This window comes from Phaenicophaeus curvirostris, chromosome 8, assembly GCF_032191515.1.
Source record: "Phaenicophaeus curvirostris isolate KB17595 chromosome 8, BPBGC_Pcur_1.0, whole genome shotgun sequence".
Lineage (NCBI taxonomy): Eukaryota > Metazoa > Chordata > Aves > Cuculiformes > Cuculidae > Phaenicophaeus > Phaenicophaeus curvirostris.
The window spans coordinates 11,525,910-11,550,549 of NC_091399.1; the positions used below are offsets into that span (position 1 = coordinate 11,525,910).

Below are 24,640 nucleotides of genomic sequence, written 5' to 3' on the forward strand. Positions count from 1 at the left end.
CCGCGCGCTGACGTGGCGGCTTCTCGCAGCGGGGGCGCCGCCTCGACCCCATTGGCCGGGGGGCCGGCGCTGCGTGCCGGGGGCCGGGGCGGGCGCGGGTCCGGCGGCGGCGGCCCCCGGGTGGCTATAAAGCGGCGGCTATAAAGCGGGCGCGGCGGCTCCGCGGCGGCCGGCGGGATGGAGGCGGAGGGCGGCGAAGGGGACGTCGAGGCGCTGCGGCGGCGGCTGGAGGCGGGCGGGCAGGGCCACGTCCTGCGCTTCTGGCCCGAGCTGAGCGGCGCGGCCCGGCGGGCGCTGGCGGCGGAGCTGCGCGAGATGGACGTGGCCGAGATCAACCGCTTCTTCCGCCGCGCCCGGGAAGGCGGCGGCGGGGCAGGGGCGGCGGGTCCGGAGGCGCGGCTGGAGCCGGTGCCGCGGGACGTGCTGGGCAGCGCCTCCCGGGACCGCGCGCTGCTGCCGCGCTGGGAGAGCCGCGGTAGGTGCGCGGGGCGGCGGGGCTCGGCGCGGCGCGGAGCCGGCGCGGCGGGCCCCACGCGTGTCTGCTCTCCCGGGCGCAGGGCTGCAGGAGATCGCGGGGAGCCGCGTGGCCGCGCTGCTGCTGGCCGGCGGGCAGGGCACCCGCCTGGGCGTCCCCTACCCCAAGGGCATGTGCGACGTGGGGCTGCCCTCCCGCAAGACCCTCTTCCACCTCCAGGCCCAGCGCCTGCGGCGGCTGCAGCGGCTGGCTGAGGAGCGGCACGGAGCCCCCTGCCACATCCCCTGGTGAGCGGCCCCCGCGCCCCATGGCTCGGCTCTGGGGGTCGAGGCTCGGGGGGTGTTGTCGGAGTTGGCCGAGGGCCTGTGGGGTGGGGTTGGTGGGACTCTGCTGGCACCAGCCCCGTCGGCGTGGGTGGGCTCGGGGCCTGTGGGCTGGTGCTGCCCTGCTGGTCGGCAGCAGTGGGGCAGGGTCCCGGGGGTCAGCGTGGGCCCTATTGGTGTCATCGGGCCGACGGACCCATGGTTTTGCACAGACCCTCTTGGCCTGTGACCCGTAGGTTGGCGTAGACCCCCTTGACACTAGGGCCATTGTCACGGACACAGCCGGCAGGACTCGGTGAGTTTAGACTGGCAGGTCCCGCGCTGTCCGGCTAAACCCCACAGCCCTGGGGGGGATGTGTCCCGTCCCCTCTGGCCAGACTGCCGCATGGGACGGCAGCCGAGCAAGGCAAGGGGCTGTGCTAGCGCTGTGAGCAGGAGGGTGAGTCACGGCAGGAGCTGGCCTCTGCAGCTGGGTGTCCCCCACACTGTACAGGGTGTGGTGGGGGTTTGGAGACACATGTTGTAAGGAGGGGTGGGTCCCTTCCTTTGCTTTAGGTCAGACTTTCTAAATGTTTGTGGAGGGGAAAAGACTGTCTTGAGTGTTACAGGCTGAAGTGGTTCCCCACGTTTGGGGTGAGGGGATGATCCTTTGTCTCCTCCCTGCTCATCGTGTCTCTTCCCTGTTGTGACAGGTACATCATGACAAGTGGCCGGACTATGGAGTCCACCAAGGAGTTCTTCCTGAAGCACCGCTATTTTGGCTTGAAGAAAGAAAATGTGATTTTCTTCCAGCAGGGCATGCTGCCCGCCCTGGGGTTTGATGGGAAAATCCTACTGGAAGAGAAGGGCAAGATTGCTATGGCACCAGGTCTGTAGCTGGGAGGTGACAAAAGGGGCGTGACAGGGTGAGACATGGTGCTGGGGTCAAGCTTTTGGATCTGAAGCTTGCATATGGTAGTCTGACAGTGTGACGTGGCCCACGGGTGATGCAGGCTGGAAGGTGTCTGTCTGTCTTGGCAGTGAGGCCCAGGGTGGGGTATGGTCAGGCCGATGACCCTCCACCCCAACTCCATGGAGAAGGAGCGATGAGTGTGGGTGGTTGATGGGACAACTGGGTGTTGCTGCAGCCTTAACAGTTTGTTCCCCTTGCAGATGGCAATGGGGGTCTGTATCGGGCCCTGGGGGTGCATGGCATCGTGGACGACATGGAGCAGAGAGGTGTGCAGAGTGTCCATGTCTACTGTGTGGACAACATCCTGGTGAAGGTGGCTGACCCCAGGTTCATTGGGTTCTGCTTGGAGAAGGGAGCGGACTGTGGGGCCAAGGTATGTTTTTGGGGGCAGACAAGCACCACTTCCCCGGAGCCTGACTTCCCTGACTCCTCACTCTGCCTTTGCTGGCTTGCTACAACCAGGAGGGATAGCCAAGCACTGGGAGCTTGCTGGTGGAATAGCACGAGCTGCCAGAGTCCCACATGCCCCTTGGGTCTGGCATCACTGACCTCTTCCTGGCACTGCTCTCCTCCTGCCTTGCACTGGGATTTGGCACCAACATTCCCAGGACTCACAGGTCCTCTAGTCCCTGGGGCCAGGAGCTGCCAGGGAGCCCCATGTGGTACAGGCGTATGGGATTCCTGCTACAAGCTGACGGCTGTCCTTGGCCGTCATGTCCTGGGCACCAGACCAGGACACAGTGGGTGCAGCGGACTGCTGATGCTGAGCCCATCCCTGTGTCTCACACGTAGGACGTGGCACACATTTGCTTAGAGACTGGATTGACAGAGGCTGTATGGTTGTGTTTGCATTGGCAAATGAGTGAGAGGGCTTGCCACCCTTGAAACTTTCGGAGAGCAAGCTGGGAAAGAGAAAGTAGTTCCTCCTTCTGGCTGGAGTGAGAGAAGGAGGAAATAAACCCTAGCATGCAGAAAGGACAAAACTCTGTGTCCCTGTATGCCACCCTGCTGCGGTATCAGTGACAGCTAGGGATTTGCTGGGGGGAGGGGGTGAATCTCTTACTCAGAGCAAGGTGCGTGGGGTATGAGGAAGAGGAGGGAGGTGAGGTGTTAGGGGGTGGCTCTATTGAGCCAGCTGCCACCTGTCTGTGCATGATAAGCTGGCTGTTCATGTACGGGCTGGATGCTAAAAATATGTGTGTCCTCTGCCAGCCATACGTGGGCCAGATCCTGCCCGCACCCTCTGGGTGTGCCTGACACCCTGACAGGCAGCCCTGCCAGGTCACCCTCCTCCTGTCACCATTGCCAGAAGTACCTGAGAGAGGAGAGCTCTAGCATCCCTAGCCCTGCACTATCCCTTCTATCTTGTGCAGGAAAACACCTCCGTGGGCACTGCTAGGTACAAAGGGGTGCATTTGCAGCACAGGCCTTTGGGTGTCTTTCTGTGACAATGCTTCCCTTGCATAGGTGGTGGAGAAGACCAACCCCACAGAGCCAGTTGGTGTGGTGTGCCGAGTGGATGGTGTCTACCAGGTGGTGGAGTACAGCGAGATCTCCCTGGCCACTGCCCAAAAACGGGGCCCAGACGGGCGGCTGCTCTTCAACGCGGGCAACATTGCCAATCACTACTTCACCACTGCCTTCCTGAAAGATGTAGTCAAGTAAGGGCCTGCCGAGGTGCTTGCTGGAGAGGAGCACTAGTGTCAAGTGAAGCTGGCTGCCTATGCCTTGCTTTCTGCTGGTTGAGCTTCAGGTGTTTGCAGGCGTGCTGGGATGTAAGCCCTTGGGTTCTGGTCCCTAAGCCTGGCCACTTTGCATGGTCCCTTCTGTGAGATAAGGTTTCTCTGGGACATTGCTGGCTGCCAGTGCCAGAGCGCAGGCGTGAGGGGCCGTCCTGCCCTGGGGATGAGCAGCCTGTGCCTACAGATGACTGGGGGTTGGGGCAGAGCAGCTGTCCTGCTGCAGTGGTGTCAGAGCCGGGGGCTGGAGATGAGCCTTACTCAGTGAATGACAACTCTCTCTTGTTCCATTGCAGCACTTATGAACCACGCCTGCAGCACCATGTAGCTGAGAAGAAGATCCCACATGTGGACATCACTACAGGGCAGCTGATCCAACCTGAGAAGCCCAATGGGATCAAGATGGAAAAGTTCGTCTTTGACATCTTCCAGTTTTCCAAGTATGTCCTTTTCTCTCTGCAGGGAGCAGGCTGCTGGCTCTCCCTTGAGCAGTTCTGAGAGCTCTGTGCCCACTGATGATGCCCTGGGATTAGGAAAAGATGCCAGCTCCCATGTAGCAGCAGTGCTGGTTGTGTCCTGAGATGAGCAGGGATGTGAGCAGAAGGATTTACAGGCATTGCATGTCTCTTGCTTAGCTAAGCCCTGCTCCTGGGCCAGAGGAGCATCTGCTGACTCTACAGCCCAGGTCCTCTTCCCTCCCTCCTTCATGGCTGCGAGAACAGCCTGTAGCAGGGCCGTGGTCCGGCTCAGCCCCTTTGGTAGCGGAGATGCCAAAGTGATGGGGAGTAGCCATGTTTCCCAAACCTGACCCTCTCACGCCCTGTTGCCCCCCGCAAGGAAGTTCGCGGTATTTGAGGTGCTTCGTGAGGATGAGTTTTCTCCCCTGAAGAATGCAGACAGCCAGAATGGCAAGGACAACCCCACCACAGCCCGACATGCCTTGATGTCTCTGCACCACTGCTGGGTTCTCAGTGCAGGCGGGCACTTCGTAGACGAAAATGGCACACGCATCCCTGCCATCCCTCGGTGAGTTGTTGCTCCTTGTATTCCTGCGTAAGTTTTAGCTGGATATAAAGCACCAGGTAGTCCCCAGCACTCCTGAAATCAGCTTTGCTGGTAAGACTAGCTGCAGATCCCTTCTACCAGGTGGTCTGTGGGGCAGAGCCAGGTGCAGTCTGAGTGATGATTGCAGGAGGAGTGCTCACTCAGTCGGCAGGGGCTTTCCTTCTGGCTTTGATGCCTGTGAACCGAGTTCTGCTGGTCTCTATTGCACAACCAAGGTTGCCCATACAGGGAGGAGGTGGCTTCCTAAAGCTCAAGCACGCTAGGAGTTCCATGCAGCAGCTAGACTGGGGTTGTGGCGTTCCTTGACCAAGAGACCTCCTGCCTCCCTAGTTCTGCTCTGGTTTTACCCACCTTTGCTAACGCTTGTTTATTCTCATGTAGTGTCACAAACGGAAGGTCAGATGCCACCCCAGCAGATGTCACTGACAAGTAACTATACCGTGCAGCATGCATGGTGGTGGGGCTGCGCTTAGATACTAACGGGCTGCAGGCGAAGCAGCGTGCCAGGCTGCTCTTGCTGCCATGGGTACGCGCTGGTGAGCAGGCGCTCATAGTGACTAACGGGGCCACGGGGCTTGGGGCTGCATGCTAGATGCGGGTCATGTCTCTCTACAGGACCCTGTGGATGCTACCTCTCTTGGTGGCCGGCTCTGCTGTTTCTCAGGCCACAGTGCAGAGCAGTCTGGACTGATCCCGGCCAGTCCCAGAGCTGGAGTCAGCTGCCGTCTCCTGGTGTCTGCCAGGCGTCCAGGCAGATTGAAGCAGGATTAAAAACATTTTGTGAAGATCAAGCAGGCTTTGATGCAGCATGTGCAACTCTCAGCGTAGGTGGCCAGTGGTGCTTCATGTGACTTCAGCTCTTGAGTTTTGAAGATCCAAACGGTGACATCAGGGAAAGCACCAAGCTCAGTGCTTGAAGGTTTGCAGAAGTAAATGGGAAAGTTGACAGAAGTGTTGAAGCACTTCTTCTTACATTTATCCTTAAATGCTAGTTAATGGCAATTTTATTTTTGTTACAGTTATCTGGAAACTTATCTGACTCTAAAGCAAAGAGAATTGCAAGGGCTGGGTTAGGATGGGAGTTTTATTTACTCACAGCTGGGATGGGAGGGGGGTTGTCAGCAGGGACGAGCTTTCACCTGAGTGAAGGGAGCATCTTTGGCTGCAAGGACGTGTGGACGTGAAGGTGCCACCATGGATTCTCCCTGGCCAGGCTTACGTGCTGGCTGTATCTAAGGAGTATCTGTGGGGTCCTGCAAAGCCTGATGGCAGCTGGAGCAGGGCCATAGCTGGCCTGTGGTGGGTAGCTCTGATGTGTGCATCTGCTGTTGTCCTCACCAGCTCAGGCTTGTGTGCTGAAAAGAGGAACTGAGGCAGTTGATCTGTGAGGCAAAAGCAAGAGGAGCAGGCATTGCTACAGGGAGTATTTTCTGAGTGAGCAAACAGGCTCCTGCGTCCTCAGGATTTGCTTTAAACAAGGAAGGTGTTTAAAAAAAGATCTCTGGCCGCCAGCCAAACAGGAAGGGGCTGTGAGTGCAATCTCTCATCACCCCAAGGATGCAGGAGGAGAAGGAGAGGAAGGCTAGCTTGCATGCAAGATCAAATACAGCAGGGCTCCTGTCTGGGAGGCAGAGGGTGTAGGTGCTGCTGTAGATGCACGCATGGAAAGGCACATCTAAAGTTATCTTCCCTTTCAGTCGCTGCTGGAATCTAAACTTTAGCTCGCACCTCTGTGGACAGCATGCAAGGCTTGACTAACTCAGAGCAGCTATGTGCTCGTGGAGTCTGTGTGAGCTGGCAGCCACCAGGGCCCCAGCCAGCTGCTGACCCCCTCTGCTGGCGTGTGTGAGATCTCTGGGCCCTGTCCTTGTCACCCAGCAGGATGTGGCTAACTATCTTGACTATTTTCCTCTGCAGCTTGAAGGATGCAAGTGACCTGCCAATCCAGTGTGAAATTTCTCCTCTTGTTTCCTATGGTGGAGAAGTGAGTACTGGCTCTTCAGAGCTCAAGCACCCTTGCAAATGAGCTGGGTGGGTGGGGGAGGCTGGCAGGGCACGCATACTCGCCCAGGCCGTGGGTTAATGTAAGCTATGAATTTACTGAGGAGCTTTTCAAGGCAATGGCTCCCAAGTCACTAGCATGGGAGGGGACCAGAGCTGTAAGCAGTTCAGCAGGTCAACAGAGCAGATAATGCATGGTGCCATGTTGCTCCCTGAGAAGCCCAGTCCCTTTAGCTGTTGCTTTTCTGCCTTAGGGAGGCAGGACTGGGAGCAAGGGCAGCTGATATGATGCAGTCGAAGGGCTCCATGCCCGTACGTGCCTGCAGCATTGAGTTCTGCACTGGATTCATCATCCCTCAGGCCACACATGTAGCTGTGAAGATCTTAGCAGGCAAGCGGTGATTTGGTTGCTAACAAGCTGCTTCATCCTCCATTAGGGTCTGGAGAAGTACGTGAAGGGACGAGAGTTTCGTACGCCTTTGATTATCGATGAGAATGGGATCCACGAGCTGATGAAGAATGGAATGTAGTGGTGAGGCAGTGCCCAGGCTGGGCTGCCTGTCCCACCTGGTGGGCTGGGAATTTGAACACATGAAGGTTTATAGCTGTAAGTGGTAGGGGCTGGTCCTGCTCACTCTGGCCTTTTGCAGAGGAGGATGTCACCCAGTTGGTTCTTGGCATGTTGTATGCTTCTATTTATAGTTTAATTTAAAAACCAAACACTATGGATTCCCCTTCCATGAAGCACAGCTATGGCGCTGATCTTTGCACTCTAGGCTGTGGGCATTTATTTTTAAACCTGTATATAGTAATAGTCATTGTACATGCAGAGGATTTTTATGGTACGGGGCTGGGGTTAATCTTGAATTCTTGTTTTTCTCAAATCTACATGACTATTTTTTTTAATAGGGTCCCTGTCATTGCCCATGTCGTCCTGTTTGGTCATCCTTTGTATGTTGCACTACTGGAAGCACCCAATTAAACTCTTGAGTCCCTCCTGTCTGTCATCTGGTGGTGTTTTAGTGATGGTGGCTTTCCACAGGGGCTCTCCTCGTGGAGCAGAAGTCCAATTGCATCCCACCACGTGTCCAGCTCTGACTGGTGCAGCAGGGATTGCTGCCTGAGAGGCTACAGGCAGGTCCTTTTGTCCACAGCAGCCATTTTTGGCGTTTCAGGAGGAAGCTAGGGGCTGTGCTTTCCTCCTGAATTTCTGCAAGGGGCAGGAAGCCTTGAACAGGTAAGAAAAGGCAGATGTGCTGTGCCACCGGAGTGCTTGGGGTGAAACCAGCCTGGCACGGTGCCCTCCAGCAGCGCTGTGTCCCCTCTGCACAGGGAGGGCTCTTCAGTTCCTGCCTGAGCCCACTGCCCGAGAGCATGTGGCGTCCTGACGCCCTTGAGCAGTGTGGCCCTGCTGCCTCCCCACTTGTTGGGAAGGGGAAATGGTGCTTAGCCAGCTTCTCTCCTGCTCCCAAGTCCCACCAGAGCCCCACCAGAGCCCCACCACAGCCCCTGCGGGTGCCTCAGGAGGTGTTTTTACCTGCAGGGCTGGGAATGGGGCCCAAACCACCCCCCTTGGGGGAAGTCATCAGGTCCCCCAAGTACTAAGGTGGTTGATGGGCACCTGGGGTCAGCATGCCCAGGAAGCCAGGGCCGTGTGGGGGGTCCTCGGTGGTGCCACAGCTGCTGATGCCAGCTGGGCCGTGTGTGGCCAAGTCAGGCTTGCAACTGTGGGTCCCAGGGGAGAAAGCCTGGGCTGGGGGCCAGAGCGGATGCGAGGAAACGGTGTGGAGTGCTGTGGGTGGTCTGCACCACCTCCCCCTGCCTGCTGGCTCTTCTGGGCCCTGTGAGCAGCTGCCATGGGGAAGGGACATCTTTGCTCCACCAGGGTGCAGGTGGGTGTCCCTGAAGCTGCTCCTCTGTGGAATGGAGCAGGCAGCAGCTGGAGCACAGTATAGAGCTCACCTTGAAGAGATGCGTGTGGCCCCAGGACAGGTGCTGAGCAGGAGCAAGGGGCTGCATGGTGACCCTGGGGGACTGCTGCTCCAGCTAACTCCCTGAGCACTGGGAGACGTGGAAGAAAGATGTTTGCCTTGGCTTTTTCACTCTGCATACCGACACCTTTGCGTGAGGTTCTGAGATAAAACAACGCAGCACTGGCTGCTGCCAAGTTATTATTTTATTGCCATTTCCAGGTAGCAGGAGGTGAGTGGAGCAGAGTTGGACAGTGTTTGTGCCAGTGTGCGTGGGCAAGGGTTTACTTCTCCCACTTGATTCAGAGCAGCGCAGTGTGGAGCCCTCCAGCAGGCACGGAACTAACCTGCTCCCTGCCTGCTCCTGCCTATCTTCTCTGCCAGCCTGGAGGTAGCTGTGGTGCTCTGCTCGCTGCACCTGTGGTTAGGCTGGTACGGCAGCCACAGTGAGGGTCGCTGGCATGTCACCGGCATCCTGCTGGATGGTGAATGGCTTTCTCTGTGTGGGACTCCTGTTTCTTTGTCTGGAAAGTAGGCAGGCTGGAAGGCCAGGAAGTGGATGGTTTGGGGGTTTAGAAGCATAGCTGCATCCCTGGGACAAGTGCCTTCTCCAGTGTGGGAAGACCCGTGGGACAGGAGTACTTTTGGGGAGCTGCTGGCCTGCTGCCAGAGGTATTGCTTCCCTCCCGTGGCAGTGTGGGTGCTGGCATAAAATACAGCCAAAACACTAGTTGGAAAGAATATTGGCTTTGGAGTTCCTTTGGGGTTTTTTTTGTTGTTGTTGTTTTCTTCAAATTGGCTTTTTAACTGTTGCACAAAAATTAATGTGATCTGATTATTATTTCTCTCCCTGCTGTGTTGCATAGTCTGTGGCTGCAGTGCCAAGTAGTGCTTGGAAATTATGTAAAACCATGAACTCACCACGCAGCTTGGGGAACCAGAGTGCTGCTTCAACACCATGTGCTGGGGCAGGTCTGCTGTACAGCCAGTGTCCTGACTGTGTGGTAGCCCAGCACCCTTCCCACCTGGGGTCCAGAGCAGAGCAAGCCCACGCGGGACCCTTCTGGACAGTGATAAGGCCTCTATCACTTGTGTTTTGAGGGTGTCCTGCCTGGCCCCGCACCACACGGTGCAGGAGTGGGGTCCTGGACACATGCTCCATCCCATGGCCGTGGCGGCAAATGCCAGAAGCAAAACACTGCCTATTGCTTTAAGCTCCCTTGCCAGCCATGGGGATTTTTTTTTTTTCTCTCTTGTGCTATGAATGGGTTTTGCTGCAAATTATAGCTTTGCGCACATTCCCTCAGGCCGAGGAAAATAACCTCAGCCGAAAAGTGAGCCTGGATTGGTGACTGGCTCCCCCTCTCCACTCCCTAATTGAAACCAAATGTGCAAGATGTAGGATTGTGGGATTTCTGGCCCACTCCCAGGAATCCGCAGAATGCAAACGCGCTCCCAGAGACATCTTGCATCAGCCTGGGGAAGTTTGCTCCTCGCTTGGCTCCCCCGTCCCAGGCCAGGGGCGAGGAGCCCGCTCGCCTGCCACCACCTCCCCATTCTGGTGAGTTGCTCTCGAGTGCGTGTGGAGGTGTTTGCTCCCCTAGACTTGGGGTTTGGGGAGCATGTGGGCCAGTGATGCTCTGCAGCAGAGTGTGGGCAGAGGCGTTGGGGTGTGGGTCTGCCTGGGAAGGGACTGGGGCAGCAGCAGGTCAGCGTCCCCTCTCAGGGAGGTGACATTTAGCCTCTTCTCTCCATTCCCTCCCTCCCCACCGCCAGTGTTTCCCCCCATGCCTCACATCAAGCCAATAATTCTGTGGTGTCCCTTCTTGGTTCCTGCCTGTGTGTCTGCTGGCAGAGCCAGCAGCAGTGCTGGTGAGCCAGAGAGGCCCTGCTGTCCCCAAGGTCCCCCAGCCAGACACCAGGTCACACTAGGAAGGGGACAGAGGGCCACCCGTCTGGTGCTTCTGAGCATCCTACTCCCCATCCTGGTGCTGAGGACCTGCTTGTGGCTTCCCAGCTCTGCATTGTGGTGGAGCAATTCTGTGCAGCCTTGCGCTGCGGCAGGGTGGCACCGTGCACCGTGGCACGGAGTGGGGTGGAGGCTGCAGGGTTTTGGCTAGCGGGAAGAGCTTGCTGGGTGCAGCACCCACCAGACTGTGTCCCCACAGCCAGGGCAGCTCTGAGAATGTGTAGGTCGCTTCTTGCAGCCTTTACAACTGTGATGTCCCTTCTTGACCTGGCCAGCCCATGGCTGCAGAGATGTTTGCCGCTGCAGAAAATGGGGGTGCATCCAGCCCAGAGAAGGTCTAAAATGGCATTTTTGGAGAGGAGAAGGACTACGGGTCCCAGCATGCTGCACTGTGCTCCTGCTGAGGCTGCGCCAGCAGCACAGTATGCTGGGGGCTATAGTGCCAGCTAGGGTGGGGGTCCTGAACCCCATTACTGAAACAGCACGTGCGTTGGATCATGTTCCAAGGTCACAATGAGCCTCTCACTGCTTGAGGACATTCCCTCCAGCATGGCCTCAGCATGTCCCACCCACACGCTGTTCCAGCAGGAGGGGAGCCCCCAGCCCCATGAGAGGACAGGGGCTCTGCGATGGGACCCCTGCCCAGGACCCGGCATGTGCGAGGGGTGCAGGCTGTTGCTGCCCAGCCCTGTCCCCATGGACAATGCTGCTCCAGCACTGGTGAGGGTGGAGATACCCACCTTGGAAGTGAGGTGGAGGCTTCACAGGCTGGCACAGGCTGGGGGCAAGAGGGACCATGGCTTGTGAGGGGTTTGTCTCTAAACAGGTGTGGAGCTAACTTTTTTCGCTGCCTATTTTCCCTGGTGATTTCAGTAGAACAAGAAGGGGAGTGGGAAATAAAAAGAGCAAAGAGAAAAAGCAGTAGTCGAGGGAAGCTCCCAAGCCCAGGCAGAACCCGGGAGGAGCTCCCAAAACTCTCTGCACTGAAAATTTCTTGTGATTGAAAATTTTCAGCAAACATTTTCAGACAGAACATCCCTTTTGCAGGGCGGGTGGAACAAAAAAGATTTCCATCTGAGTTGCCAATACTGCTTCACTGATTTGACCGCATGTCCCCGAGCCTCAGCACCTGAGTTACTGTCACCCTGCTGTCCCCCAGCCCTGCTCCCCTGAGGAATAAGATCAGCATTTCACAATGGCTGTGTGAGGATAATTTCCCTGTGTTAGACTAAATGTAAATGCATTGCCTGCGGGAGACTACAGCATCTGGTATCCTGATGCTTGAAAAGTTTACTCAGCCTAAAAGAATAGCGAGGAAAAAAATCCTTCGATGTTTTTTGGAATGCAGAAGGAAATTGAGATTTTTAATGTTAAAGTAACTGGCCAGTTCTGACACAGAAGCTTTGTGCACGCATCTCAGCAATGCAGTTGAAATTCTCAGTGGCAGCTGAGTTAGTTGCAACTGAATAAACTTTCCCAGCTGGGAACAGAAAAAATAAAAAAAACCACTTTCCTGAAAAAAAAACATCAAAAAAAAAAAGCCCCCCAGACCCCAGGAAAATGTCACCCTATGTCCAGGTGTTTATTTATGCCTCCTGCACACTTCACAGTGTTTAGCAGAGACCCCCAGGGAGTCCAGCAGTGCCCCACTGGGTGCAGAAAGCCTCTAGCAGGGTGCAGGTGGCAGCTCCTGGGGCTTTGCGCTCCCCTTTGGTGCTCACATGGTCCCAGCAGGCCTGCCTCCTTCCTGCTGTATCAAACCCTGGCTTTGCTAGTGAGTAGCGCCCTATCCAGCTTCCCACACACACCTTGGCAGCTGAGCTCCACAGAATGGGGGTATGCGCTGTGGTTCAGGGTAGGTTTGGGCTTTCTGTCAGTGGTGGGATGAAGCTGTGGGTCCTCACGTGGGGTGGGGGCAGGGACACAACCAGGTACCCATCTGCAGGGTTACTGAAGCTGGGCCAGCTCAGGGACCTGCCAGCTCAGGCATCCACCAGCCCAGCCTGAACATCCCTGCTATGGTGGGACTTGACTGGGGTTTACCTTAGGCTCCAAGCTAGTAAGTTGTTCCTGCAAAGGTTATTGTGGATGTAAAATAGATTAAAATAGCTTTTTTTTCAGTAAAAGGAACTAATCTGCATCCAGCGCTTCTGTGGCTGTCCCAGGAGGACAAATGTCCCCTTGGCAAATAAAGGGATGTGGCACCCAGGGAGCCTGGGACAGGGTTGGTGACGTTTAGAGTTGTCCCTGGTGCATCCCCCTGGCGTGTTACTGTCCCTCAAGGTTGTTCCTGAGAGGTATATGGGTGCAGCAGGAGCTACTTGGGCTCTGGGGGTTCCTGGTAGCTGAGGCTGAGCCAGAGCTGGGGCAGCAGGACTAAGCCTGAGGGCAGGCAAGTCCTGGGGCTGGAGCCAGAGGGGATCTGCTCCTGCTGCAGGCTGCACCCTGCTCTGAGAAGCCTTGCCAGCGCCAGCCCTTTTTCTCACCTTGCTGCAGCATAAGCCCCACTGCCAGGACCCCCAGGTCCTATCCAGCCCTTGAGGCAGCAGGTGCAAGCTGGCTCCTGTGTCCTCTGTCACACTTTCTGCATCACCAATGTCCCAGAGATCTGCTTTGCCATAGACAACTGTCACAATAAATTTAGTGTAGATCTTGGGCGTTTATCTGCATTATCTATCCTGAGCCAGAGGGCAGAGAAACCATGTGTTGCAATGTGTTATTATTTTGTTAGATGATGGTGTTTTGCAAGGTCTTGCTTTCAAAGCCGTACAAAGGTGCATGGCCCAGCTGGAGCCTTTCTGCCTGCCAGTGGAGCTGGATGGTGTCAGCCCTGAGCAGATCCCCTTTTAGGTCCCATGGCCTTTTCATGAGGCTGGCTCCAGGGACGTGGCAGAACCTCGTTACCTGCCCATGCTGGGGCTGCGTTGGCAAGGCACCATGATGCCAAACCTCCCACGGGGAGGGGATGGGACACTGGGATCCCTTTGACCACTATCACAGATGGGAGATTTAGGGTTCTGCTTCTCCTATGAGGCTTAAGTGGAGACACATGGTCTTGTGCAGGAGAAACCCTCCTGTCCTCTGCTGGCTGTCCCGAACAGGACTGGCATTTCTGTGTGACTCAGCTGACTCAATGTGACAAGTCCTGGCTCTGTCTCACAGGAGTGCCGACATGCTAGCCCTTCCCAGACCAGCCCTGCTGCTGCTGAAGCTGCTGCTGCTGCACATCCCTTGGGCTATGAGAGCCCAGGTTAACCCAGGTAAGCGAGATGGGGAACAGACAGCTGCAAGAACTATATGTGAAGTGTATTTCCCTGGGCTGTGCTTCTGCTCAGTGTCCGTGCTTGGGCTCGTGTTATCCCCGCCATCCCCGGGACTTTCCCAGCATCTGTGTGATGCAGCCCCAAGCCTGCACCTGCCTAGTCCTAAATGCAGCTTGGCTCCCACCAGTGACCCAAAAAGCATCCTTCATCTGCGATGGGTGCCTGTTCTGGCACCAGTGAGCTGGCAGGGCACTGAGGTGTGGGGCAAGCTGCTGCAGCTGTAGCCTCTGGCTCTGAGCAGGGCCCTTCTCTGTTGAGGGCACATCAAGCCCATTCAGTTTTGAGGCTGTGGTGTGCAGAAGGCAAAGTCCTTGGGTATTGTTTGCTGTCACTGGGATGCATTTTTGCAGCAGACCAAGGTTAGCTTTAGTAAAGAAGCTTGATTAGGTGCCTGGCTTCTGCTCAGAAACCACAATGCTGTGCCAGACATCAGTGAGAGAACTGTGTTTAAATGATGGTTTTTACAGAGCTCAGCCCCCGTGGGGACAGACATAGAGCCCAGGCTCCTTCAGTGCATCAGGGTTTCTCTGGAGCATCCTTGTAACAAGTCCTTTCAAAGGCTTCTTCAGTCTTTGGGAATAATTTGCTGGGTTTTCACTACAGCATAGTACTTAGTGGAGCAATCCTGCTTCTTCTGCAACCATCCAGGGCTGGCAGTGTGGGCTTTGCCTGGCCAGGATGGTTATTACCTAGGACAAAGAAGCTGAGTTGGCTCCATGTTTGGCAAGAATAAAATAGTATTTCAGTGGGAGCTGCACTCTGCAGAGCATTATAAGTGAGAGAGCTGGAGAGAAGAAGAGATGCTCCCCTTTGTGCCAGTGTTCACACTGAAGATGCTGTCATCCTCTCTGTTGCACGAGCACCTGGGGGCAGGAGCTGACCGCCAGGAGACACCGCATGCTGGGATGCGGGCTCCTTGCCAGCACAGCACTGGGTGAGCTAGAAGCCGTGGGGACAGGAGGGATCCTCAGCACTGCATCCTCACCTGGGCCCTGCTGCCTCAGTGTGGGTGTTTGCTTGGGATGGCATGCGGAAGGAGCGCTGTAGACTGGAGCAGCCAGAAAGTAAACACAGCCAAACAAGCTAGGCTTTCAGCAGCTCTCTTGGCAGCCAGACATGAAAAAACAACTCCTGGGAAGTGGTGTAGATGTGGTGCTGGGGGAGCCATCTGCCACTCGGGGATGAAGCCGGCCTGCCACCCCGGGTACTTTTCCACTCACAGCTGGGGCAGGAGTAGGTCTGGCAATGGGAGCCCCAGGGCCAGCAGGGAGGCTGAGTGCCTGCCTTTTTCACTTGTTTATCCAGGCAAATGAGGGGATGAGCAGAGCCACATGATGAAGAGCAGGTTACTATTGGTCAGGTTTTGGGTCTAGCAGCCTCTGGAGTGAGCCCTCTGGGTGCCTCCAGAGTGAGGAGTGTGGGACAGCAGTACCAGCCCACGGGCTCTCCCTCCACCACAGCAGAAATCCTTGCCAGCAAGGCAGAAGGAATCTTGGGACAGGGACCAGCTGTCTCCAGCAGCCTTGGATCGCTGCCTCTCCTTGCTCCCAGCTTCGCTGCAAGGTAGGCCAGCATCACTTCTGGCCAGTGGCTGCATTTTCCCAAGCAGGTGTGCCTGTGCAGGATTGTCCCATTGTTCTTTGTTTCCCCTCTGTAAGCCAGAGGGATAGAGAATGCTGTGCCTGACCTGTGCACGGTGCAGTGCCTGTGATGCTTTGGATGTACCCCAGCCCTGGCAGTGCCATGCTCTATTTCAGCATGTGTCTCAGCCAGGCAGGTGAGGATGATTGCCTGCTCAGAGCCTTCCTGGTCCTGTTGCAGCGGTATGCCGGTACCCCTTGGGAATGTCAGGAGGCCACATCCCTGACGACGACATCTCAGCATCCAGCCAGTGGTCTGAGTCCACAGCTGCCAAGTACGGACGGTGAGTACAGGGACAGCTGGCAGGGTGGGTGTGAGGACCCTCCTGGGACAGCTCTAGCAGAGTCTGAGCTGCTATGGAGGGGCAGAAGCAAGGCACAGCTGCCTGCAAATGGCTCCTCTGCTCTGGGTTTGCAGGCTGGACTCGGAGGACGGTGATGGTGCCTGGTGTCCTGAGGTCCCAGTGGAGCCCAATGATCTGAAGGAGTTTTTGCAGATTGACCTGCGTGCCCTGCACTTCATCACACTGGTGGGCACCCAGGGGCGCCATGCTGGGGGCCATGGCAATGAGTTTGCTCCCATGTATAAGATCAACTACAGCCGGGATGGCACTCGCTGGATCTCCTGGAGGAACCGGCATGGAAAGCAGGTGAGGATACAAGTCTGGGCTGTGCTTGCAGGTGAGTGGGAGCTGCAGCTGCCCATCCCCACCATGCCACTCCCTTCTCCCTAGGTGCTGGATGGAAACACCAACCCCTATGACATTGTGCTTAAGGACCTGGAGCCACCCGTCATTGCCCGCTTTGTCCGCTTTATCCCTGTCACTGACCACTCCATGAACGTCTGCCTGCGTGTGGAGCTGTACGGCTGTGTCTGGCTGGGTGGGTAGCATGGTCCTGTGCCCTTCCCCGTGTCTGCAGTGCCTGGCTGTACAGCTGTCTCTCTGCTGGTGCTGCCTGTCCCTCTGAGGGCTGGCAGCACTCTGGGACTGGCTGGGCTGGCTGGCAGCAGGGTGTCCATCATGACTGGCAGCTCACAGTCCAATTCCCACAGATGGGCTGGTGTCCTACAATGCGCCGGCTGGGCAGCAGCTTGTCCTTCCTGGGGGCACCATCATCTACTTGAATGACTCTGTATACGACGGGGCATTTGGGTACAGGTGAGCACTGGATGGGCTTATGCATGTTACCAGTACCATGCTGGGCAGGAGGGGATGGGGAGCTTCTCATCCCTGCATTTACAGGCTGATATGCTAACCCTCAGCAAAGCAAATACTTGGGGTCTTCCTAAAGAAGGGGATATAGCCAGCTCTGGGAGGCTGCACGTTGTGATGTGGACGGTATAATGGGGAAAGCACTTTCTGCCCTTTTCTTGGATTTATGCTAACTGCATTGCACATTCAGCATCCCACAGATTTTCCCAGAGAGAACTTGAAGAAACACAAAACCCCTTCCTGAATGTCTCAGGGGCTGTGGGGAGCTGCTAGGGGATGTGCTGGGTGGTGGCAGGTTTGTGGGGTTTGCGAGAGTCACGCTCTTTTTTCTCCCTCCCGTGCACCAGCATGACAGAGGGCCTGGGCCAGCTGACAGATGGGGTGTCGGGGCTGGATGACTTCACACAGACCCATGAGTACCATGTCTGGCCGGGCTATGACTACGTGGGCTGGCACAATGAAAGCACCACTGGTGGCTATGTGGAGATCACCTTTGAGTTTGACCGTATCAGGAACTTCACTGCCATGAAGGTTTGCACGTCCCCTGCCCCATACCCCATCCCTGTCCCTTGCCACGGCCGCACTGATGGGCTGCCCCACAGGTCCACTGCAACAACATGTTCGCCAAAGGTGTGAAGATCTTCAAGGAGGTGCAGTGTTACTTCCGCTCCGATGCCAGTGAATGGGCGCCCAGTGCCCTCTCCTCGGTTCTAGTGCTGGATGACGTGAACCCCAGTGCTCGCTTTGTCACTGTGCCACTGCTCCACCGAATGGCCAGCGCCATCAAGTGCCAGTACTACTTTGCCGACGCCTGGATGATGTTCAGCGAGATCACCTTCCAGTCAGGTACCAGACCAGTCCCTCCTGGGGGGCAGTTTGAGGGGGAAGTAGGGCTGTGGGGCACCCATGCCTTCCACCCTGATGCCCCCCTTTTCTCCCTTGACAGATGCAGCCATGTATAACAACTCAGTGGCACCGCCGGTGGTGTCTGTAGTCCCCACCACCTATGGTAAGTCATCAAAAAGTACATCGGCCTGTGTAGGAGCTGGAGTCACCTCCCTGTGAGGTAATGTTCTGTGGGGCTGTGCCCCACAGGATGGAGAAAAGGGGCATGGGCTCTCCCCTCACCCTGGCATGACTGGTTCTTTGTGGGGCTGGGTGTTGATTTGTTAACCGAAAACAAAATTATTGCCTTGGTAGGCAGGAGACTGTGGGGTACAGGAGGGAGGAGACCACAGGACCCAGCGTACAGGAGAGGGGAGACCACAGGACCCTGGTTGTTGCTAAGAGCTGTAGATAATTGCGCTAAAACCAGACTTTGCAAGGTTGGAAAACAAGAAAGCATAACAGAGCTATTTGGGCAAGTGAAAAAGCAATGCCTCAACGAGGCAGGGGTACAAAAGGGATTGCTTGTGCTTAATAAAGTGATTTCGTTTGTCACCCCAAAACGGAGTCCTTGCCTCAATTGCTACAGTTCTTGGTGTCCCCTCCTTCTGGCAGACCCCACACTCAAGGTAGATGACAGCAACACACGCATCCTGATCGGGTGTCTGGTAGCAATCATCTTCATCCTGGTGACCATCATCATCATCATACTGTGGCGGCAGTTCTGGCAGAAGATGCTGGAGAAGGTGGGCAAGGGTGAGGTGGCTGGTGAGGCACTGGGCTGGGGGGCAGGACCTCAGTATGGTGTCAGCAGAGTCTGTGCAGGGGCTGATACTCGCATCCTCTCTTTGGGAAGACAGTGATTTGTACCCATCTCCCAAGTGTGGGGATTTAGCTGAGCAGGGCATTGACTCTGGGACTTGCCTGGTTGTCTGTCCTGCTGTCCTGAAGTTGAACTGGGAAATAAAGAGCCCGAGGCAGTCTCAGTGCAGCCCCGGCTAACCAAGGGGGCGGTTGTGAAGGTGATGGAACTAATCATTTCTCCATAGAGGCAGGCTGTAGGAGGAGGGGGACAGAAGGACAAATGCACCCACACAGGTACTGCGGCCCTGGGACAGGGCACCAGAGAGGGGTGCTTGGGGTGGGCATGGCCACAGTGTCCTGGAATCCCGGAGACTCCAACCTGCAGGAAATCTGTCCCAGCTCTCACCTTCTTCACTCCCTTCTTGCAGGCATCACGGAGGATGCTGGATGATGAGATGACCGTCAGTCTCTCCCTGCCCAGTGAATCCAGCATGTTCAACCACAACCGCTCCTCTTCCTCGAGTGAGCAGGAGTCTAGCTCCACCTATGACCGAATATTCCCGCTGGGTCCTGACTACCAGGAGCCCTCCCGCCTGATCCGCAAGCTGCCTGAGTTCATGCCAGAGGAGGAGGAGGAGATGGGTGAGAGCCAGGTCACCCTGCATGCTGATAGCACATCTACACAAACGCCATGTACCAAGCCCAACACAGCTCCAGCCTAAGCATTTGACCACATTCTAAACATTTTGGCAGAGAGGGGTAGGGGGGATGTCGCATGAGCTCATACGCATCCTGCTCGAAGGTCACACATAGGCTGCAACCAAAAGCAGTCACTGTTGTCCATACTGGGCTGAGATGTGTCCCGACCACCATCCCTGAGATGCTCCTGTATCTCTTTGTCAGTGATCTGGAGGTCAGGCACTGATCGCTGCTCATTTGGTGCTTTGAGCTGGGTTAGTGCATTTGTCAGTGATGGGGAAGGAGCAGAGCAGCTTGTGGCATCTGCAGGAGCCCAGCCATGCGGGGGCAGCGCAGGGGCTCTGGTGAGGACAGGGTCAGAGAAGCCGGTGGTTGGAGCATGAAAGGTGCTCGAGAGGAAGGACACCCATGGCATGGCTGGCACCGCTGTCTACCCCGCAGGCTGCAGCAGCCCTGTGAAGCCATCCCAGGCCGGCGTTCCTGAGGGTGTCCCCCACTACGCTGAGGCTGACATCATGAACCTGCAGGGTGTGACGGGCAGCAACACGTACTCAGTGCCAGCCCTTACCATGGACCTGCTCTCCGGCAAGGATGTGGTCATCGAGGAGTTCCCTAGGAAGCTGCTGACATTCAAAGAGAAGCTAGGGGAGGGCCAGTTTGGAGAGGTGAGTGAGAACTTGACCTGCTCTGAGCAGGGCTCGGGCAATGCGCTTACAGGTTTGTGGAGGCCGGGGGAGGCCATCAGTTGTTGGAATTAAGGGCTGCCTGTTGCCGCCCTCCAGGTTCACCTCTGTGAAGTGGAGGGGATGGAGAAGTTCATGGGCAAGGATTTTGCCTTGGAGGACTTGGATGCCAGCTCAAATCACCCTTTGCTTGTTGCTGTGAAGATGCTTCGAGCAGATGCCAACAAAAATGCCAGGTACAGGGCCAAGGGCTGCACATGCCCCAGCATTGTCCCCCACATAGAGCCCACCTCATGAGAGCTGGGACACTTGCAAAGCATTCCCTGCCTCCAGTGGCCAGGCAATCTGTGCAGCTGTGAGGACCACACACGTCTGAGCTGCCTGGGGATGCCGGTCTGCTGCAGTATAGGACTCTTGGTCCTCGCTGGTCCTAATAATTTCCCTAGTGCCCCATCTACCCATGCAGTCCACCCTGCAGCCATGCGTGGATCAGCCCTGAGCTCCCCTTCATGGGCCCCAGTAATAGGGGAGGGGACCTGCACATCCCTTGTGATGCTTGGGCAGATGGGTGGTACGCTCAGGTGGTCCATGCGCACCTCCGTGCTCCTCTGGGTCTGTTTCTGTTCCGAAAAGGAATGATTTTCTGAAGGAGATCAAGATCATGTCACGGCTGAAGGACCCCAACATCATCCGTCTGCTGGCGGTGTGCATTGCTGATGACCCACTGTGCATGATCACTGAGTACATGGAGAACGGAGACCTCAACCAGTTCCTGTCCCGCCAGCAGACAGGCAGTCCCCACACCAGCCATGAACCCACCATCAGGTAGTGCTGCCTGGGATGGGCAGGGGTGCGCAGGGCTGCCTGCTCTAAGCACCCTGCTTGGCTGCGGGGTGTCCTGCTCGGGGCCATGTATGCCCCGGCTGCCATCCTTCCCAGCGCCTCAGTCCTCTGTTGTTCCCACCTTGGCAGCTACAGCAACCTGCGGTTCATGGCCACCCAGATCGCCTCTGGCATGAAATACCTCTCCTCCCTCAACTTCGTGCACCGAGACCTGGCCACACGCAACTGCCTGGTTGGGAAGCAGTACACCATCAAAATAGCTGACTTTGGCATGAGCCGGAATCTCTACAGCGGGGACTACTACCGCATCCAGGGGCGGGCAGTGCTCCCCATCCGCTGGATGTCCTGGGAGAGCATCCTACTGGTACGTGGGTTCTGGGGTCCTCTGATGGATACTAACATAGCTCTGGGGCTGCTCAAAGCCTCTTTTCCTCAGGCTGTGGCATACAGAAGGTATGGGGAAGTCTCTTCTCCCTGGAGCCCAGCTTTGCAGTGAAGCATGCAGAAAGCAGGCATGGTAGTGTGCCAGGATGCAAGATGCATCAAGCCAGGATGGGAGGACTATGATGATCTTTGGTGTCCTGATGCCCAGCTTTTGAGCAGGATGCTTGACACATTCTCCTGGCCATGGTCAGACTGGGAAGAGGGAGCAGGGTGCTTATCAAGCCTCAGCTCTCAGAGCAGTCACTGCAAGCTGTACCTGGAGCTCACCAGGCTTTGTCCCTGGGCAGAGAGCAGGTCTGCAGGACCAAACCATATTCTGGATCTGGAAGCCTGAGGCACCCAGAAAGACGTTTTGAAGCTTAGGCATGTAGGGCTTATAGAGCAGGATGGGGTAATTCCTGTACCTGACCCTGCTCTGCTCCCTCTGGCCAGGGCAAGTTCACGACAGCCAGTGATGTGTGGGCATTTGGTGTTACACTGTGGGAGACCTTCACACTGTGCCGGGAGCAACCCTACTCCCAGATGTCTGATGAGCAGGTCATCGAAAACACCGGCGAGTTTTTCCGAGACCAAGGCCGGCAGGTAGGGACAGGAAGGGATGGGATGGGGCAGGATGAAATATGGGATGGGAGGGGATGGGACAGGATGAGACAAGACCAGAAAAGATGGGAGAGGACAGGACAGGCAGCAGTACACCTGGGACATCGGGGAAAGAGTTTAAGGTGACCAGATAGGGAGCTTGGTTATGTGGGACTTATGGGTCAGAAACTCCTCCAGGAAGGAGTGCTAGTGAAGGTCCTGGCGTGGCAAACCCTGCACTTTGCACAGCTCAAGGCACCACTTGCCTACCGACCTCACTCTGGTGTTTAGGCAGGCTCGGAGACATGTGTAGGTGTCTCCAGCCTCCCAAATGTGCCATCTGGGGTTCCCCTTGCCCTTGAACACACAGCAGCACAGCCCCTGCCCCAGTGCACAGAGAAATGGGGTTCCTCAGGAGCAGTTTGCTTTTTTGTTTCTGTGGCAGTAACTCTCTCCTTTTGTCATCTTTGCCATTTGTTTTGAAGACCTACCTTCCCCAGCCTGCACTTTGCCCTGACTCAGTCTATAAGCTAATGCTCAGCTGCTGGAGACGGGACACTAAAGATCGTCCCTCCTTCCACGACATCCATCACCTTCTACAAGGGTCAGCCAGTGAAGAATGACCCTTTGCTCCTCTCCAGCTTGGTCCCCATCCTTCCCCATCCCCAGACTGAAGTCACTTCACTTGGACTTAGCAATAAAACCCAGGCAGTTGGTCTTGTTCTCATTGTACAGTGGAGCCTCAGAGGAAAACCTCTGGAGCAGCAAGGAAAGCCATGGCGTGGGAAGATTTGGACTTCCTGCTTGCTTGCTGACCGAAGCCTGGGAGCTATGTGGGTTGAGATGAGGGTTATGTACTGATGCAGCGTGTTCTAGTGACGATGATCAAGACAGAATGTCTTCTCTTCCTGGGTCAGAGGGGAGGAACATCAGCTGGACTTTCTCCGTAAGGAAGCTCCCAGCCCATGTGCAGGATTGGTGCTTGGGGGAAGGGATGTATGCAGGTACATGCCTGCAGGAACAGGGACCATCCAGCAACCACTACCTGCTTGAGGAGGAGCTGACGATTGCCACTAGCTCACAGTGGTCTGTGCAACTACAAGGTGAAAACAAAAACTCTCTGGACATTTTGGGCTTTGGACATGCAGTATGGAGGGGCAGGAAGCCTTGTTCCTGCCTGCTAGACCCTAGTTGCACAGGGAGAAGCCTGACTGCCAGCTCCTTTCCTGGCTGCATTCTCAGCCGTGGCTCCTCTGTGTCAGCCAGAGAGGAACAGGCATGCCAGCCCTGGCTAGTGGCACACTGCAGGGACCTCCTCTCACTGGCCACAGCCACTCTAGATCTGCTCAACTGCCCAAGAAATGCATTTTGGATGCCCAGCAGGTGCTGCATGGCAGCTGGTGGCAGGATGTTAGCACCTTTCATCTCCAAGGGGAAATCTCCGGGTCCTTCTCTCCCAGGGTTAACCTGCATCTTCACCGGCCATGAGAGGAAGTCACATAGCAGAGCTTCCAACATCTGCTACTCAATGTCCAAGCCTCTAACAGCCTGTGGGCATGGAGCAGTAGGCACCCTGGCTTTCCTTGGCTCTTGGCCTGGGGATTGCGGCTCAGCTGAAGCACTTGGTCTGGACTCTCGACACCCCAAACATCCCACAGCAGTCCGGCACCAGTTCATCCTCCCGGACGTGGCAGATCCATCAGCAAACTAGACAGGTGCTAAAGCCATGTGCTGCCCGAGCAGGCTATATGTTGTGCCTAAACCTGGACCCTCCTATGGCTGGACAGGAGGAACTTTATACTTACAGGATACATGGACCCCTCCATACTTTTGTACACATTGGTTCAGCACCATCAAGTCCCGTGTGGCATTATTTCCAGTATACTATTGCTAAGGCGTGTATATATTCAGTAGATGCAACTATACATAGGGACAAACCTGCTGAAGAGACACTTGCTACATGAATCTGGTTGCGTGATTTCCTTGCAGCAGTTCAGAACCTCCTTTGTGGGCAGCTCTGGGGATCCTAGCTGGTACCCACCTGCTGAGGGGTTCAGGGGCTGCTCTCTATACCCTGAAATGCTGTGTGGGGAGAGCTTGGAGGAGTGCACACAGGTGACAGCATGAGAGATGGAGGAAGGATGCTTAAGACAGTTGCTGGTTGAATCATACTGGTTGTCCATTTTCATAGGTGATAAGGAGGGTGCTCTGAGGCTCAGCATACATGTCAGGAGGTGCTCATGGGCAGGGACTGAGGCAGGACAGCGGCCCTGGGAGAGGGGAGGGAAGGGATAGACATCTGTGCTCTGTGGTTGGTCTCCCTATGTGTTGTCCCACTGGCTGCAGCAGGTGAGGTTGCGTCCTTGCTGCTCCTGTAGCCTGTGGCAGCACAGCAACTGTACAGCTGATCCAGGAGTATGGACAAGCTTTGTTCATGATGCATAATTGGTATCCACCTGCCTCTGCCCTCAGATGTGCTCTCCTTGCTCAGGGAGCTTCAGTGAGCTCAGAGCACCGGGCTGGATAGGGGCACATCTGCCTCACAGGCACTGCAGTTCCCACCAGCATAAACTCTTGGGCTCTGTGCCCGGGGAGCAGCAGGGAGCTGGCATGTCCGTCCCCTACTCCAGCTGTGACACTGACCCAAGATCTTCAGTGAACCCTGCACACCTAGACCTCTCTGCCACATCAGCACTGGGAAACTGTGACCTGGCGGCATTTCTGTTTGAATCATAGAATAACCAGGTTGGAAAAGACCCACTGGATCATCAGGTCCAACCATTCCTATCAAACACTAACCCATGCCCCTCAGCACCTCATCCACCCGCCCCTCAAACACCTCCAGGGAAGGTGACTCAACCACCTCCCTGGGCAGCCTCTGCCAGTGCCCAATGACCCTTTCCATGAAAAATTTTTTTCCTAATGTTCAGCCTAAACCTCCTCTGGCGGAGCCTGAGGCCATTCCCTCTCATCCTGTCCCCTGTCACTTGGGAGAAGAGGCCAGCACCCTCCTCTTCACAACCTCCTTTCAG

The 24,640-nt window shown here is 56.1% G+C and overlaps 1 protein-coding gene across 4 annotated transcripts; it reads left to right on the top strand.

Moving 5' to 3' along the window:
* Nucleotides 1-137: 137 nt before the first annotated feature.
* On the top strand, nucleotides 138-24,145 carry DDR2 (discoidin domain receptor tyrosine kinase 2). Of its 4 annotated transcripts, XM_069862451.1 has the most exons (23): nucleotides 138-475; nucleotides 558-762; nucleotides 1,491-1,666; nucleotides 1,951-2,123; nucleotides 3,218-3,411; nucleotides 3,786-3,929; nucleotides 4,327-4,515; nucleotides 13,657-13,754; nucleotides 15,639-15,741; nucleotides 15,876-16,107; nucleotides 16,192-16,339; nucleotides 16,512-16,617; nucleotides 17,019-17,202; nucleotides 17,274-17,517; nucleotides 17,618-17,680; nucleotides 18,172-18,302; nucleotides 18,789-19,002; nucleotides 19,501-19,724; nucleotides 19,842-19,978; nucleotides 20,376-20,567; nucleotides 20,715-20,949; nucleotides 21,462-21,611; nucleotides 22,094-24,129. In XM_069862451.1, exons 1-23 carry the CDS (start codon nucleotides 178-180, stop codon nucleotides 22,229-22,231), a joined length of 3,978 nt encoding a protein of 1,325 aa, XP_069718552.1. In that variant the 5' UTR covers nucleotides 138-177; the 3' UTR covers nucleotides 22,232-24,129. The 4 variants fall into 4 exon arrangements, with proteins under 4 accessions (XP_069718552.1, XP_069718554.1, XP_069718555.1 ...); XM_069862452.1 differs by lacking the exons at nucleotides 138-475; nucleotides 558-762; nucleotides 1,491-1,666; ... (2 more) ...; nucleotides 3,786-3,929; nucleotides 4,327-4,515 and adding an exon at nucleotides 9,954-10,086 and having other exon boundaries at nucleotides 22,094-24,145; XM_069862453.1 differs by lacking the exons at nucleotides 13,657-13,754; nucleotides 15,639-15,741; nucleotides 15,876-16,107; ... (11 more) ...; nucleotides 21,462-21,611; nucleotides 22,094-24,129 and adding exons at nucleotides 4,936-4,983; nucleotides 6,472-6,538; nucleotides 6,993-7,562 and having other exon boundaries at nucleotides 152-475.
* Nucleotides 24,146-24,640: the final 495 nt, after the last annotated feature.